At 41.9% G+C, this 16,693-nt stretch overlaps 1 protein-coding gene across 1 annotated transcript in view; it reads left to right on the forward strand.

Annotated features, from left to right (window-relative positions):
* The window catches only part of VWA3B (von Willebrand factor A domain containing 3B), a 187,590-nt gene that overhangs the window by 20,354 nt on the left and 150,543 nt on the right, over nt 1-16,693 (forward strand). The window contains exons 4-6 of the mRNA XM_013967429.2: nt 5,877-6,127; nt 8,623-8,782; nt 13,161-13,330. Coding sequence (XP_013822883.2) covers nt 5,877-6,127; nt 8,623-8,782; nt 13,161-13,330 — 581 coding nt within the window. The remainder of the gene's footprint in view (nt 1-5,876; nt 6,128-8,622; nt 8,783-13,160; nt 13,331-16,693) is intronic.

The following is a 16,693-nucleotide window of genomic DNA, read 5'->3' on the forward strand; positions in this document are numbered from 1 at the left end:
GCACCTGACCAGAGGTGAAGACGTTTGCATATCAACACTTTCTTTTACCTGGAAAATAAAGGGGAAGAAACAGTATGACGGGGTCATCTGAGAGGCAAGAGCAGGCTGCTGTTACCTGACAGGTGCTCTAAAATAAAGGACCACTGATGCAGGTAGTAGTGTATATCGAGAGAGCGGCACCTTGTACTGGAGTCCTTCATTCCCAGCAATTCAACATGAGATTCCTGCACCCGCCACATGTCAGGCCCTGTGCACACCCCGGCCACCACAGGGAGCTCCAGAGACACACGTCCCATCATGTTGCTTCATGGATACTTGTTCATGTCACTGTACATCCATGTAGAGTCCACTTGGACTGTTATTTCTTAGTATTTGAAAAATATACGTTGCTCTCATACTTAGCCTTTTCCTAAACAATAATATTGTTTAGTAGGGCTTCCCAGGTACCACTAGTGGTAAAGAACCCACTGCCAATGCAGGAGACATAAGAGAGGGAGTTCAGTTCCTGGGTCAGGAAGATCCCCAGGAGAAGGAAATGGCAACCCACTCCAGTATTCTTGCCTGGAGAATCCCATGGACAGAGGAGCCTGGCGGGCTGCAGTCCATGGGTTCGCAAAGAGTTAGACCTACTGAAGTGATTTAGCATACACACAAACAATAATATCCATGGAATTTTGAATTTGGTGTACAAAATGTATTTTTTTGTCTGAATTACCTCAAAAGTCAATGCAGAAATACCGAACATGTCTGTCTTTGCCATTCAATTCCACCTTCATGGCCCCTGTGACACAGTCCCACCCTGGTTTCCATGCTGTGGTAGTGACTTGTAGTAAGTGCTGCGGAGTCTGCCAAGGGGGTGAGGAATGCTGCTTTAGGGAGCATGGAAAGCAGCAGGAAGTGACGCCTGTGCTTCAGGAATAAGCTTGAGACACAGAGTTGGGGGTGAAAATGAAATGAGCTGAAAGCAGAGTGCTGAGCATGAGCCAAGGCATGAAAACATGGAATTACATGGTGTGTTCAGGAGACACACCTTCCTTAAGGTGTTGTGAGGATTGTTGAAAGGTTTCTTTTTTAATAGCATATCTTTAAAAACTTGATTCTTCACAGAATAGGACACCATTTTTTCTCATTTTGTATATCTCCTGCCCCCTGCCAACACCCTGGAAGGCCTTGCGTGATTGTTCCTGACCTTGTGAATGATGCTTTATTTGTGTGTCACCTTTCAAGGGCAGCCCCTAAAGCGTTGGTGGTGGTTCTGGGTGATCAAGTGATCTAGGTACAGGGGAGCTCGGCCTGAGAAACAAGAAGAGGTCTCAGGACAAAGGCCATGAGCACGAGGATGGGCACTGGGATGGCACCCCTTAGAGGACGCCAGGCAGATATGCTGGCATGTTTAGAAGCATTTTCAGAAATGTTTTTGGCATGTTGTAGTTAGGCAGATGTTTCAGTGAATTTTTTTTTTCAATCTGGCTTTGCTGATCTCGCTTTTCTTCTACCTAATTTCTTCCTCGCCCCACCTAGTTTTCTTTGGAATATCTGAATTTTATCTAGATTTGTTGAATACAAGTTTTTAAAAATTTAATTCTTTTTATATTATTGGATAGCATCACTGACTCAATGGACATGAGTTTGAGCAAACTCCAGGAGATAGTGAAGGACAGGGAAGCCTGGCATGGTGCAGTTCATGGGAACAGAGAAAAAGGAAATCTCTGCAGTTGCGGAGTCTGGACACAACTTAGTGACTGAACAACAGCAGATAGTTGATTGACAATATTGTGTTAGTTTTAGGTGTACAGCTAAGTGATGTAGTTATACATATACACATATTCATTCTTTTTCAGATTCTTTTCCCATATAGATTGTTACAGATTATTGAGTCCAGTTTCCTGTGCTATATAGTAAGTTCTTATTAATTATCTATTTTATATATAGTATGTTGCAATAAACATTGGGCTGCATGTATCTCACACAAAATTAGTGTTTTCATTTTCTTTGGATATATACTCAAGATAATTGCCAGATTATATGCCAGTTGTATTTTTAGTGTTTTGAAGCACTTCCATACTGTTTTTCATAGTGGATATACCAATTACGTTCCCACCAACAGTGTCGAGGTCTCCTTTTTCTCTGTTCCTTTTCCATCCTTCGTTATTTGTGGTCTTTCTGATGACGGACATTCTGACTGGTGTGAAGTGATATATCATTGTGATTTTGATTCGTATTTCTCTGATGATTGGTGATGTTGAGCATCTTTTTATGTGCCTGTTAATTATCCATGTATTGTCTGTGGCAAAATGTCTGTTTAGATCTTTGGCCCATTTTCTCAATCGTTTTTTTTTTTTTTTTAATATTGGGTTGTGAGCTGTTTATTTTATTTTTTTTAATTTAAATTTATTTATTTTAATTGGAGGCTAATTACTTTACAGTATTGTTTTGGTTTTGCCATACATCAACATGAATCCGCCACAGGTGTACACGGGTTCCCCATCCTGAACCCCTCTCCCACCTCCCTCCCTGTACCATCCCTCTGGGTCATCCCAGTGCACCAGCCCCAAGCATCCTGTATCCTGCATGGCGATTCATTTCTTATATGATATTATGCATGTTTCAATGCTATTCTCCCAAACCATCCCACCCTCTCCCTCTCCCGCAGAATCCAAAAGACTGTTCTATACATCTGTGTCTCTTTTGCTGTCTCGCATACGGGGTTATCCTTACCATCTTTCTAAATTCCATATATATGTGTTAGTATACTGTATTGGTGTTTTTCTTTCTGGCTTACTTCACTCTGTGTAATTGGCTCCAGTTTCATCTACCTCATTAGAACTGATTCAAATGTATTCTTTTTAATGGCTGTTTATTTTAGATATTAACCCCTCATGAGTTATATCATTTGTAAATATTTTCTCCCATTCAGAAGACTGTATTTTCATTTTGTCAGTGGATTAGTATGCTGTGAGAAAAATATTTAAGTTTATTTAGGTCCTGTTTGTTTATTTTTGCTTTTGTTTCTTTTGCCTTAGAAGACAGATCCAAAAAATATTGCCATGATTTATATCAAAGAGTGTTCTGCCAATGTTTTATTCTTGGAGTTTTATGGTTTCAGTATTACATTTTGTTCTTTAATCCATTTTAAGGTTATTTTTATATGCAGTGTGAGCGAATATTCTAATTTTATTCTTTTATAAGTAGATGTCTAGTTTTCCTAGCACCATTTGTTGAATAGAGTGTCTTTTCCCCACGGTATATTCCTGCCTCCTTTGTCATAGATTAATTGCCCATTATTTCTGGGCTCTCTGTTTTGCTCCGTTGATCTATGTGTCTGTTTTTGTGCCAGTACCATACGCTGTTTTGATTGCTGTAGCTTTGTAGTATAGTCTGAAGTCAAGGAACATGATACCGCCAACTCTGTTCTTCTATCTTAAGATTGCTTTGGCTATTCTGGGTCTTTTGTGTTTCCATACAAATTTTAGAATTATTTGTTCTAGTTCTGTGAAAAATGCCGTTGGTATTTTGATACAGAGGCATTAAATATGTAGATTATCTTGTGTAGCATGGTCATTTTAACCACATTAATTCTTCCAATCAATGAACATGGAATACCTTTCCAGTTCTATGTGTCTTCTTTAATTTCTTTTATTAATATCTTAATATTTTTCTGAGTATAGGTCTTTTATCTCTTTAGATTTATTCCTAGATATTTTATTCTTTTTGATGTGATGGTAAGTGGGATTGTTTTCTCAATTTCTCTTTCTGATAGTTCATTGTTAGTATATAAAACTGTGACAGATTTCTGTGGACTGACTTTGTGTCCTGAATTCATTCCTGATCTCTAGTAGTTTTCTTGGTGGTGTCTTTAAGATTTTCCATGTATAGTGTCATGTTGTTTGTATACAGTGATTATTTTACTTCTTCCTTTCCAAATTGAATTCCTTTTATTTTTTTAGGTCTGATTGCTTGATGCTCTGACTAGAACTTACAATACTATGTTGAATTAAAGTGACAAGAGCAGGTATCCATGTCTTGTTCCTGATCTTAGAGGAAATACTTTCAGCTTTTCACCATTAAGTAGAGTATTAGCTATAGGTTTATCATATATGGCCTTTATATTGTCAAGGTCCCTCCATATCCACTTTGTGGGGAATTTTTAAAAAATCATAAATGGATGTTAAATTTTACAAAAAGATTTTTCTTCGTCTATTGAGATGATCATGATTTTTTATTCTATAGTTTGTTAATGTGATGTATCACATTTATTGATTTGCAGCTATTGAACCATCCTTCACCCCTGGGATAAATCCCACTTGATCATGGTGTATGATCCTTCTAACGTATTTTTTAATTTGGTTTGCCAATATTTTGCTGAAGATTTTTGCATCTATGTCCATCAGTGACAGGCCTGTAATTTTATTTTTTGTGGTTTTGATATCAGGGTGATACTGACCTGGTGGAATGAATCTGGAAGTGTTCCTGACTTTGTAATTTTTTTTGGAAATAGTTAGAGAAGGATAAGTGTTAACTCTTCTCTAAATATTTGGTAAAATTTTCGCCTGTGAAACCATCTGGTTCTAGACTTTTGTTTTAGGGGAGTTTTTTTTTTTTTTTAACTTATTCAGTTTTACTGCTGATAATTGGCCTGTTCATGTTTTCTATTTCTTCCTGGCTCCATCTGGAAGATTTGTGCTTTTCTTTTATGCTGTTCATTTTATTGGTATATAATTGTTCATGGCAAGCTTTCATGATCCTTTGTATTTCTGTCTTTTTCATCATGGATTTTATTGATTTGGGCACCCTCTCTTTTTTTCTCTATGAGTCTGGCTCGAGGTTTGTCAGTTTTGTTTATCTTTTTGAAGAATCAGCTCTTAGTTTCAGTGATATTTCCCATTGTTTCTGTAGTCTCTATCTCATTTATTTCTGCTCTGATCTTTGTAATTTCCTTCTTTCTACCAACTGTTTGCTCATCTTTATCTGGCTTCTTTAGGAATTTTTTTTTTCCATCTGCCTTTGCTGATCTCTATTTTCTTTTACCTAATTTCTTCAGAGTACCCCTGAGCATTTTTAGAATTAAAAATGATTCTGTAACTGGAAAGGTTAAACACAATCTGGAAACTTTTTTTTTCCAAAGAATGCTATATTTTTGTATAGATCTCATCATCATGTTTCCTTCTATGGGAAATTATCCAAGGATTTTTTATTTGTAGGTTTGGAAGACTTCTTCCTGGAATGTATGGGGTTTGGAAGATCATCTAAGAAACTGTTATTAATATACAGTTCTTGATGGCAAAGTCATAACTCAGTGGGCCCTATTGTTCCTGGTGGCACTGGGGTTCACGTGACTTGTTTTGACTCAGCTCTGAAAAAGAACAAAACAATGCCCTTTACTGCAACATGGGTGGACCTAAAGACTGTCATACTGAGTGACGTTAAGTCAGACACAAAAAGACAAATATTGTAAGATATTGCCTAATGTGGCATTTAAAAAAAGATACACATGTATTTGTTTACAAAATGAAAGTAGAGTCACAGATGTAGAAAACAAACTTATGGTTACTGGGACATGGAGAGAATAAATTGGGAGATTGGGACTGACATATACACACTACCATATGTAAAATAGAAAACTATTTCTGTATAGCAAAGGGAACTCTACTCAATACTCTGTAGTGGCCTGTATGAGAAAATAATCTTTTAAAAAAAGAGTGGAGATATATATATATATTTATATATATAAAACTTATTCACTTTGCTGTACACCTGAAACCAACAAAACATTGTAAAAAAAAAAAAAAAGCTATACTCCAGTAAATGATTTTTTAAAATGACTTGTTTTGGTATGCTTCTATTTATTTTATTTTGTTAATTTTATTCTCATTAAGCTGACAGCCAAATCAGAGCTAATCTCTCAGTATATGGAACATTTAACACAAGCTGTGGAGAGCTACAAGCAGCGGATGGACTGGCTCACCAGCAACAGCCGGCAGATCTTTGGTGTCATCTTGGAGCAGTGCATCACCATAGTGCTGGATTTTGGTGGCATGCTGGAGGAGGAGCTTAATCTGTGCCGAGATGCTCTAACCATGGTCCTCCAGGAGCAAGTGGCTCACATAGCCAAGTTCAATGTCATATGGTGAGTTCCCATGGGAAAGGAGTATTTCCCTGAAACTTCATGAGTAATTTTCATGTATCTGGAGCTAACTAGCATCACTAACACAGTTAGTTCTGTGGATAGGGAAGAGCTATAAGCTTGTAATTTCTTAGACTTTATCATTCCAGCAAAACCCCACAGTGAGTCCGTATTAAAAACTTTTATCTATTTTGTGCAGGGCATTAGAAGAGATTTTAAAACAGCCTTCTCTTCAGTGTGTGTCGAAGTCAAAATATAAGGATATTTATTATATTGAATATATGTTTAAGGCCATACAATTCCTCCACACACTTTAGACTTTAGGTTTGATGATGAATTTCAGCATCACAAATTTTCACTGTTTTTCAGACTGAGTTTGCAGCTCAACTTGATTTCCTCTGTAAGCTGACCTCTCTTTTAATCAGAACAACAGGTGGCTGGTTTTATAGAAGTTCCCTTATTTCAGAGTCTTCACAATCAATTATTTACAGATTCTTGGATTCAAGAGAATTTGGACTTCAGTGCTGACTTCTCCTGTGGAACAGTTGCTCTGTCTTCTTGAGAAAAGATACCTGGATGAGAAGGCCATTTTTCTGAGTCTTTCTTTTCTAAGTAAAATATTTTCAGCTAAAACAGATGACACCTTCGAAGATACTGCCTGATTGTGTTTGTTTTATCCTAGGTTCCTATTTCTATCACACATAAATTATTGAAGGAATTAAGAGATTAAGTCTATAGTGCCTCAGCTTTCTTGGAAATATGTACTATAGCATATATGCCACCTAGCCAGATCCTCTATGCAGAGGCCACACAGACACCGAGGTGAGGCAACCTAGGCCTCTGGAAGTATAGGCCAGGAGAGACAAATCAGGCTGATTCATTTAGTCTGGGATTCATATAATTCTTCCTATTACAAATTCATATATGATTCATGCTGCTGCTGCTGCTAAGTCGCTTCAGTCATGTCCGACTCTGTGCGACCCCATAGATGGCAGCCCACTAGGCTTCCCCATCCCTGGGATTCTCCAGGCAAGAACACTGGAGTGGGTTGCCATTTCCTTCTCCAATGCATGAAAGTGAGAAGTGAAAGGGAAGCCGCTCAGTCGTATCCAACTCTAGCGACCCCATGGACTGCAGCCAACCAGGCTCCTCCGTCCATGGGATTTTCCAGGCAAAAGTACTGGAGTGGGGTGCCATTGCCTTCTCCGTATGATTCATATAATTAATTTAATTATAAACACAGAGACGAACTCAAGTAGCTGTTGTTTTTTATTGTGGGGGGGCAGATTTCCATCACATTTCCAGTCCCAAATTAAATGATTTAATCAAAAGTTTCAAGAATTTTAAACTTACACTCTGATGAATTCAAAGCAATACTGTTTTTGATTCTAAAAAGGGTAACTGATAGGAATCTTTCAGAACAATGAAAACAATGTAATAGAAGAATTAGAAATAAAGTTGTGGAGTAACAAAATTGTTGCTGATTTGCAAATCTTAATGCTTATAAACTTACTACTCATAGAAGACAGTTGCAACTAAACCTGCCTATTTATGAAAATAACTTTCCTCAGTAAGTTTTCAACATTAAAATTTTATGAAATACAGTTGATTTACAGTGTTATGTTAATTTCAGGAGTACAGCAAAGTAAGATTTACAGTGTTATGTTAATTTCAGGAGTATAGCAAAGTAATTCAGTTATAAAAATTTATACCTATTCTTTTTTAGGTTCTTTTCCACTGTAGATTATTACAAGATACTGAATATAGTTCCCTGTGCACTTTCCTCAATAATTTTAATGTACTTGGTAGTATTCAAATTTTTGAGATTTCTTAATTCTCGAAAGTGAAAAGTGAAAGTGAAAGTCGCTCAGTGTGTCTGACTCTGCGACCCAGGCCAGAATACTGTAGTGGGTAGCCTTCCCCTTCCCCAGGGGATCTTCCCAACCCGGGGTTCGAACTCAGGTCTCCCGCACTGCGGATTCTTTACCAGATGAGCCACAAGAGAAGCCCAAGAATACTGGAGTGGGTTGCCTATCCCTTCTCCAGGGGATCTTCCCAACCCAGAGATCGAACCCAGGTCTCCGGCATTGACCCAGAGATTGAACCCAGGTCTCCGGCATTGCGGTTGGGTTTACCAGCTGAGCTACACGGGAAGCCCAAGAATACTGGAGTGGGTAGCCTATCCCTTCTCCAGCAGATCTTCCCGACCCAGGAATCGAACTGGGGTCTCCTGCATTGCAGGCGGATTCTTTACCAACTGAGCAGGGAAGCCCGTCTATAAATGTTGTTTTTCCCAATCAGTACAGCTTATGGAAAGTCATAGTGCTTTGGAAACCTGCCTTAAATAGCTCACCTGTTTTCTCAGTAATTTTCAGAGGTCTGGGAGCTACATTTTCTTTCTAGTGACATTGGGTGTCTTGTTGCTTGTAGCTCTGAGACTGAGGGCTGACAGCTACCTTGACCACTGCGTGGTGACAGCCCCATGTGATTCCTTTCAGGGTTTCTCAAGAGCCTGTGAAATGGCAGGAAAACGCTGTTCCTGTGACAGCACCATCCATAGCTGCCGCCATCAGCTGGGTTGAGAAGTTGCCTTTTGAGCTGGCTTCAAGCCACACCAGCCGCCTGGAGGCTCTGCTGGAGGCGGGGAAGGATGAAGTGGTGAGTGTGCGTCTGTGTCTGGTCCCAGGTCACAAAAGTGGCTTTAAGCTTATTCCTTCACACTCAGTGTCCTCACACTGCCTCGCAGCTGAGCCGGAGCCCTTCCCGTTGCATCACACAGACACTGCCTCCTGGAATCCAGGAGCCCCAGAAGTCTTAATCCTGTTCGCCTTGGAATCTGGATCCAATTGAGAAATAGATGACAGGCCCCACATGGGGATCAAAAGAGCATATCTGGTGGTGCAGAGGTGGATCAGTCAAATCAGACTCTGCTCCCCGAGCCTGGCTGGGCTCCCCCTGCCAGCAGGGGATTGGGGCCACAAGGCACACCCTCCTTTAACTGCTGCTGGGAGAACCATGTGCTGCTCAGTCTCTGAGCATCAAGAAAGGAAGGCAGTGAGGCCCTGATTGTGTATCTCTAATGCTTCAATTCCACTTTTCCACTTTTGCTCACCTGACAATTAGATAAACATGTCTCTTATGGGCTCTTATGGGTTCTTCCCTGGTGGCTCAGATGGTAAAGAATCTACCTGCAATGCAGGAGATCCAAGTTTGATCCTTGGGTCATGAAAATACCCTGGAGAAGGGAATGGCAACACACTCCAGTGTTCTGGCTTGGAGAATCCCATGGACAGAGGAGCCAGCAGGCTACAGTCCATGGGGTTGCAAAAGGTTGGACATGAGTGAATGACTAACACCTTTCTTTCTTATAAGAGGAGAAGTTATAAGACTCCTCATAGAACCCCAAGGATGAGGAAATAGGGTTTCCCCAACATCCATGCTTTGAGTCTTTTCCAGTTCCTCTTCTTCACAAATGGGTCCATCAGGTGCTTTCCAAGGTGAAGTGTATCCCTGCTGGTACATCATCTGTTTTCAGATGCTAATGCATTCACATATATTTTTTGATAGGGACCTTTGGGAAATAAAGCTTTACCTGGAAGATGTGATTAAATGGTGGTGGTTTGTCTCTTTTGGCCATTAGGGTGTGTATTTCTGTGAGTGACTATTAAGGACAGTGACAGGCTAGAGAGGAAGTACTCTGAGCAGGTGAGGTCCTTAGGGCAGCCTCAACTTTCTAAGCGGGGCTCTAAGCCTCAACTTTCTGCTTTGTCTTGGGATACAGATGCTTAATCCTTACTAATTGATCCATATTAATTAATATTCATAATTAATTTCTGCTTCTACCCTGGAAGCATGGGGATTCTGTAGATTTCAAGCTTTACTCCATTGTATTAAGAAGTCATTTCTTGGGTGAGGCACCTTGAAAGGAGAGCCCTCAGTGGTCACCAGACTGTTTATTGATACTGAGGGTTGATAGTGTGAAATTGGAAACATACTGTTTATCTTTATAAAGTCACAGGAACACATGTTTTCCATTAAAGAAGAACAAAATACAAGCTACTTTGTTCTTCGGCCTTTCAAGTTTGTTTTAACATCTGTAAAATTTCAAATGTCTGGACACTATGATAAGCATTCAAGAAATGGAGTATTTCCCCGGCTCTCGGATGTGTGTGTGCATGTGCACACGGGTGTTCTCTTTCTTTGTTCCCCTGGCTACCCTGGTCATAGCTGGCTCTGGCGACCTGACCTGACAGCAAGATTTCCTGGTGATCTTGCCTTTCTATTTTATGTCCCTCTGGTTTGTATGCCTCCTTTCTCTGGGGTTTTTCCCTAGCCCAGGAAATGTATAACAATATAGTGAGTTCCAGGGAAGTTCTGTGGAAGAGAAAGTACCAAGAAAGAAGTTTCCTGGCATTGGCCACCAAATGCCACATGAAAACTCTTGAGCAGAGACTATGGGGTGTGAAAGATGCGGAACGTATTCAGACTGGTGTTCTCCACTCAGAACTTGTATCTGGCTGTGGTCCCGAGGAGAGTGTTAGTAAATGCAACTGCCTCACATATAAAAATACCATGCTCTATGCCTTAAAATGAGTAAAGAAGAGCATGCATGGTGACTTCCCTGGCAATCCAGTGATTAAGACTCTGAGCTTCCACTGCAGGGGACATGGGTTCAGTCCCTGGTTGGGGAAGATACTGCATGCCAAGTGGTGTGTCAAAAACACACCATCACCACCCCCCTATAAATAGGATAAGACTTAAAAAAACAAATCTATTAAAAATTTCCCTGGCGGTCCAGTTGTTAAGACTCCACACTTCCAATGCAGGAGGTACAGGTTTGATCCCTGGTCAGGGAACTAGACCCTACCTGCTGCGTCTAAAGATCCCACATGCCACAGCAAAGACCCAGTGCAGCCAAATAAGTAAATATTTTCTTTTATAAAAAGAAAGAAAAGCAGTGTGAAGATAGTGCTCTTTGGGAAAGCTTGTCCCCAGAACTCTGGAGCACGGATAACTGAGAGTTAACCGAAAACATAGGCAACTAAGAAGCTGAGCAAGAACCTTAGTGAATAGTGAATAACCCCATAGCCTTGCTTAATGAACGAAAGCAAATCCTGACTCACTGCTCGCTATAGCAATTTCTAGTTGATGAAATCCTGAGGGAAAAAAAATCTCTGTGTGGGGATTTCAGGTTCTTGGGTTATATCCAGAGCAAAGAAGCTATGTTTGCACTGCTCGAGGCAGAGATACAGGGTGTCGTAAGCTGTCAACAGAACAATAAGAGATATTTGTCCTCACCACTTTCCTGTTGATGTACCAAACCCTCGACTATACTCCCTGTGTCTGTTTTCCTGTCTTGAGCTTTGTGTGATTGTAGATCCCATGAGGGGATGAAGCTGTCCTCATGCTAAATGTGGGCACCAACATAGCTAGAAGACTAGTAGCTGTGGCTCAGTGGAGCCTATTTCAGGTGTCTTATGTGAGCCTGGGGTGCTGCAGTCCGTGGAGTGGCAAAGAGACGGACTCGACTGAGAGACTGAACCACAGCAATGTAAAGTGACGTCTAACACCGTGAAGAGGGTGACAGAGAATGCGCTTTCTGGAAGAACAGTATTAGTTGTCTAATTAGGAATCTGAAGAACACTTTCTTCCTCCTGTCAGTGTTTTTAGTTCTTTTCAGGTGACTGACTGGGGGAAATAGACAACATTGATTCATCTTTACCTCCCATGAGGTACTTTTAAAAGTCAGAGACTTTGTGATGAAGGGCCTGAGAGAGCGAGGGGTCAGATGGACTTTTTGTACCCAGTTCAAGGAGGAGTGTGGTTGCAGTTAACGGGGCTCAGCTCCCAGTCTGGCCATCTCCTGACCCCCTGCCACCCTGTCCCCACCTGCCTCCTTAGGCACAGACTGTCCCCCCTTTGCTGCCACTGACTGGGCATTCTAAGCAGCTGGGAGCTAACCCTCTGCCCACCTGTCTCTGGGTCAGGTAGGCTTAAGTCCCAGCTTTGAAGTCGAGGTGAAGTAACTGACTATCTGCCTTCGGCTAACCTGGGATGGGGATGTGTAATTAGAGGCTCCTGAATCCTGAAGGGCTGGTGACATCTGTTTATCCCTTACAACAGAACACATGTGCTGGAGGTTCTGGCCAGGTTATAAGTAGAGAATCACTTAAGGTGTTGGGTGGGGTTAGGTTTAGATGATGTGCGTTCCTGGCCCTCCCTGTGGTTTTTTACTTCCTGAGATTTATATACAAGAGCAAGTGTAAGTCATCATGTTTCAGCTCTATCATGAAACCAATTGCATAAACTCCTTTTCACAGTGAAGAAACTGAACTTACACCACTTTCCCAAGGTTATGGAACTCAATAGTGGCAGAGGAGACCCTTAGAGCAGTGTGGTTAAGGGTGGGGCAGGACCACTGCTTGGGGCCCTGTGGATGGAGTCGATGTCTTTAAGTTAAGCAGGGACCACTTTGTCATTGTCTCCTTTCTGGGTGAGGTATGCATCTCCCAGATCCCTGGTTTAAGCTTGGGATGTGTGTGTGTGTCTCCCCAGGTATCTGTCCCCTGAGGTGAGACCAGAGGGTGAACCAGCTGGGAATATGCCCTCCTCCCCACACACAGCCTCAGACTGAGGATGCCTGAGTTTGCACTGTAGAATTCTGGCACCAACATGGGGAATTGCTAATAAGCTTCCTTGCTCCCAGTGTTATGCCAATACTTCTTCATTCCTGGACTTGAAAATAGCCACTCCTGACCTCATAACGTATTTGTGGGCTCAGAAGAAGCTTTTCTCCAAATCTGCCAGTCATATCCTTTCCATGTAGAGCCTGAGACTTCCTGGCACCAGGCCTTGAATATCTCACTTCTTGACTTTGGCCCCCACGCATCCTCAAGCAATGCGGAAGAGTGCTGCTCTTCTTTCTGCCCATCTATTTTTTTAAAGAGGCAGTTTTATAGAGATTATATGGCCCATGAGTCTGATTCAAGGATAGGGTGTGTCAGGGAAGTAAACCGATGGCACCACTGTTTTGCAGATTGAATCCATTTACTACTTCGTGGTGGGAGACGTTCCCGAAGAATCCAAGGAGCTTCTCCTTCAGCAGGCTTTGGAGATCCCCTGTCCTGTCTGCACGGTGTCCTTCAATGCCAGAGGACAGGGCACCATAGCCTTCCTGAAGGACTTGAGTGCCAAGACCTTCGGCAGGTAGGCCAAAAACAGGCTCCAGGGAGACTGAGTGAACTGGCTGCTTGCGTGAAGTCAGCGGTGGGTCTCGATTCTGAGTGGTTTTCATGACCAATCAGTTGCTATGGGATTTCCCTGGTGCTCCAGTAGTAAAGAAACCACCTGCCAACGAAGGGGACAAGGGTTAAGTCCCTGGTCTGGAAAGATTCCACATGCTGCAGAGCAACTAAGCCCACAAGCCACAACTCCTGAGCCTCCAAGTGTAGAGCTCATGCCCCGAAACAAGAGATGTCACCACAATGAGAAGCCCACAAACAGCGACGAGGACCCAGTGCGGTCAAAAAATTGGTTTCTCTGATCTTCTCTCTCCAGGCGCATTTAGTCTCCATTCCCCTTTGCACCTGTGTTGTTGTTGTTCAGTCACTCAGTTCTGTCCTGCTCTTTGCTAACCCATGGACTGCAGCATACTAGGCTTCCCTGTCCTTCACCATCTCCTGGAGTTTGCTCAAACTCATGTCCATTGAGTCAGCGATACCATCCAACAATCTCATTCTCTGTCACTCCCTTCTCCTCCTGCCCTCAATCTTTCGCAGAATTAGATTATTTTCAGTGAATCAGCTCTTTGCATCAAGTGGCCAAAGTATTGGAGTTTCAGCTTCAGCATCACTCCTTCCAGTAAATATTCAGGGTTGATTTCCTTTAGGATTGACTGGTTTGATCTCCTTGCTGTCCAAGGGACTCCCAGATGTCTTCTCCAGCACCAAAAATTGAAAGCATCAATTCTTCAGTGCTCAGCCTCCTTTATGGTCCAACTCTTACATCCATACATGACTACTGTAAAAAACCATGGCTTTGACTATATGGACCTTTGGCTGAAAAATGATGTCTTTGCTTTTTAATACACTGTCTTGGTTTGTCATAGTTTTTCTTCCAGGGACAAGTGTCTTCTAATTTCATGGTTGCAATCACCATCTGCTGTGATTTTGGAGCCCAAGAAAATAAAACCTGCCAGTGTTTCCATTGTTTCCCCATCTATTTGCCATGAAGTAATGGGACTGGATGCCATGATCTTAGTTTTTTAACTGTTGAATTTTAAGCCAACTTTTACACCCTCCTCTTTCACCTTCATCAAGAGACTCTTTAGTTCCTCTTCACTTTCTGCCATTAGGGTGATGCCATCTGCCGGGGTCCAGCCCCGGTGGATCCAGGGAACTCGAAGGGTGGACGGCGTTGGCGTGGAAAGACTTGTTTGTTTATTAATGTAAGATTAGATTAAGAAACTATAGTGTAGTAAGAAGGTTAAGTGGAGGAAGAGGGCTGAATAGCTTGGTTTACGCGGAAGGCCAATAAAATTCCAGACAAGGAATTTGCACCATCTACGTTGGGCCACCGGCGCCCACTTGAATATCTAAGGGTGCCTCGCCTTAAGCTCCCTTTCGTGCGGGTCTTAACAGCCGGGGCAAGTAAGTAGACCTGGCGAGCCTCCGCGCCCCAGATGGAGATTCAGCCTGAAGTTAAAGTAAAGAGCAGAGAGAGGAAAGGGGAGAGAAGAGGAGAGAGAGAGACATGGGGGGAGCCAGAGTCCCAAGAAACCAGGCCGAGAGACTAGTTCGAGAAACTGGTCCGATCCTTTATTGTTCAGAAGGCCTTTTATACTTTTGATAAAACATGGAGATCAATGGGTAACACAGAATTATGTAGCGTTCGCAGCCCAGACTCTTTCTATACATCATTTTGTATACAAAAGGTCTCAGGTGATTTACATTATCTTCTGGCCAAGAAGCTTGTTAACACTTTTTATCTCTCTTCCTTAATGAATGTTGATTTTGTTTCCCCTGAAGTGTTTTTCTTTAATTTGCATCTCCTTAAAGCATTAAAGTTACATCTCTATAGAACAAAGGTGCAGTGGGATATAACAAAGAAGGTACTTAACTCGAAGATCTAATGTTGCTAATACCAGGTCTACTACTTGTTTTTCTATATACCAACTATATCTAAAAATAAAGGATACGAAAATTTGGCAGCAAGCATTGACTCAACAAATGAAACCTTTAATCAGTCCTATTCTAAAGATTTTGACTCCTCGGAAGCTCCTACATTCCTAGGATGTTTTAAGCTTCCTGTGCCTCCTGCGGTCAGGAGGCCTCAAACAATCACATGCGCAGCTGTACGAGTCCTGCAGGCAGGCTAGAAAGCCATCGGAGGGGTTTTTGGATTGAAACACTCTTTCAAATGCAGAAGACTAAAGCCCTGAATTGACTTTTTCCAGAAAATGTCAGAAGAGTGGAAAAGCAGAGCACAAAAGCCGGCAGATTTTTGTTGGGGTACATGCTTAGGAATTTCCAGAGGGGTCCCTGAAGTCTGAGCACGCCTTGCGTATGTCAGCTTCCTTCCTCATGACCTTGTCACGGGCGGGATTCCTCACACTGGCTCCCGGCAGCCATCTGCATATCTGAGGTTGTTGATATTTCTTCTGGCAATCTTGATTCCAGCTTGTGCTTCATCCAGTCTGGCATCTCACATGATGTTCACTCTGCATATAAGTTAAATAAGCAAGGTAACAATATACAACCTTGACGTACTGCTTTCCCAATTTTGGACCAGTCTGTTGTTCCATGTCCGGTTCTAACTGTTGCTTCTTGACCTACTTATAGGCTTTTCAGGAGGCAGGTAAGATGGTCTGGTATTCCCATCTCTTTAAGAATTTTCCACAGTTTGTTGTGACTCATATGGTCAAAGGCTTTAGTATAGTCAATGAAGCAGATTTTTGGGGGAATTCTCTTGCTTTTTTTATGATCCAATGGATGTTGGCAATTTGATCTCTCGTTCCTCTGCTTTTTCTAAATCTAGCTTGTACCTCTGGAAGTTCTTGATTCATGTACTGTTGAAACCTAGCTTAAAGGATTTTGAGCATTATCTTGCTAGCATGTGAGATGAGCGCAGTTGTGCAGTAGTTTGAACGTTCTTTGGCATTGTCCTTCTTTGGGATTAGAATGAAAACTGACCTTTTCTAGTCCTGTGGCCACTGCTGAGTTTTCCAAATTTGCTGGCATATTGAGTGCAGCACTTTCACAGCTTCATCTTTTAGGATTTGAAGTAGCTCATCTGGAATTCCATCACCTCCACTAGCTTTGTTCGTACTAATCCTTCCTATTTATACAGTTCATGGTGTTTTCACTGCAGGTATACTGGGGTGGTTTGCCATTCCCTCCTCCAGTGGATGGATCATGTTTTGTCAGAACTGTCCACTATGATCCGTCCATCTTGGGTGGCCCTGCACACCATGGCTCATTGCTTCATTAAGTTATGCAAGCCCCTTCACCACAACAAGGCAGTGATCCGTGAAGGGGATCATAAAAAGCTGGAAAACTCTTAAAGAGATGG

Source organism: Capra hircus, chromosome 11 (assembly GCF_001704415.2).
Source record: "Capra hircus breed San Clemente chromosome 11, ASM170441v1, whole genome shotgun sequence".
Lineage (NCBI taxonomy): Eukaryota > Metazoa > Chordata > Mammalia > Artiodactyla > Bovidae > Capra > Capra hircus.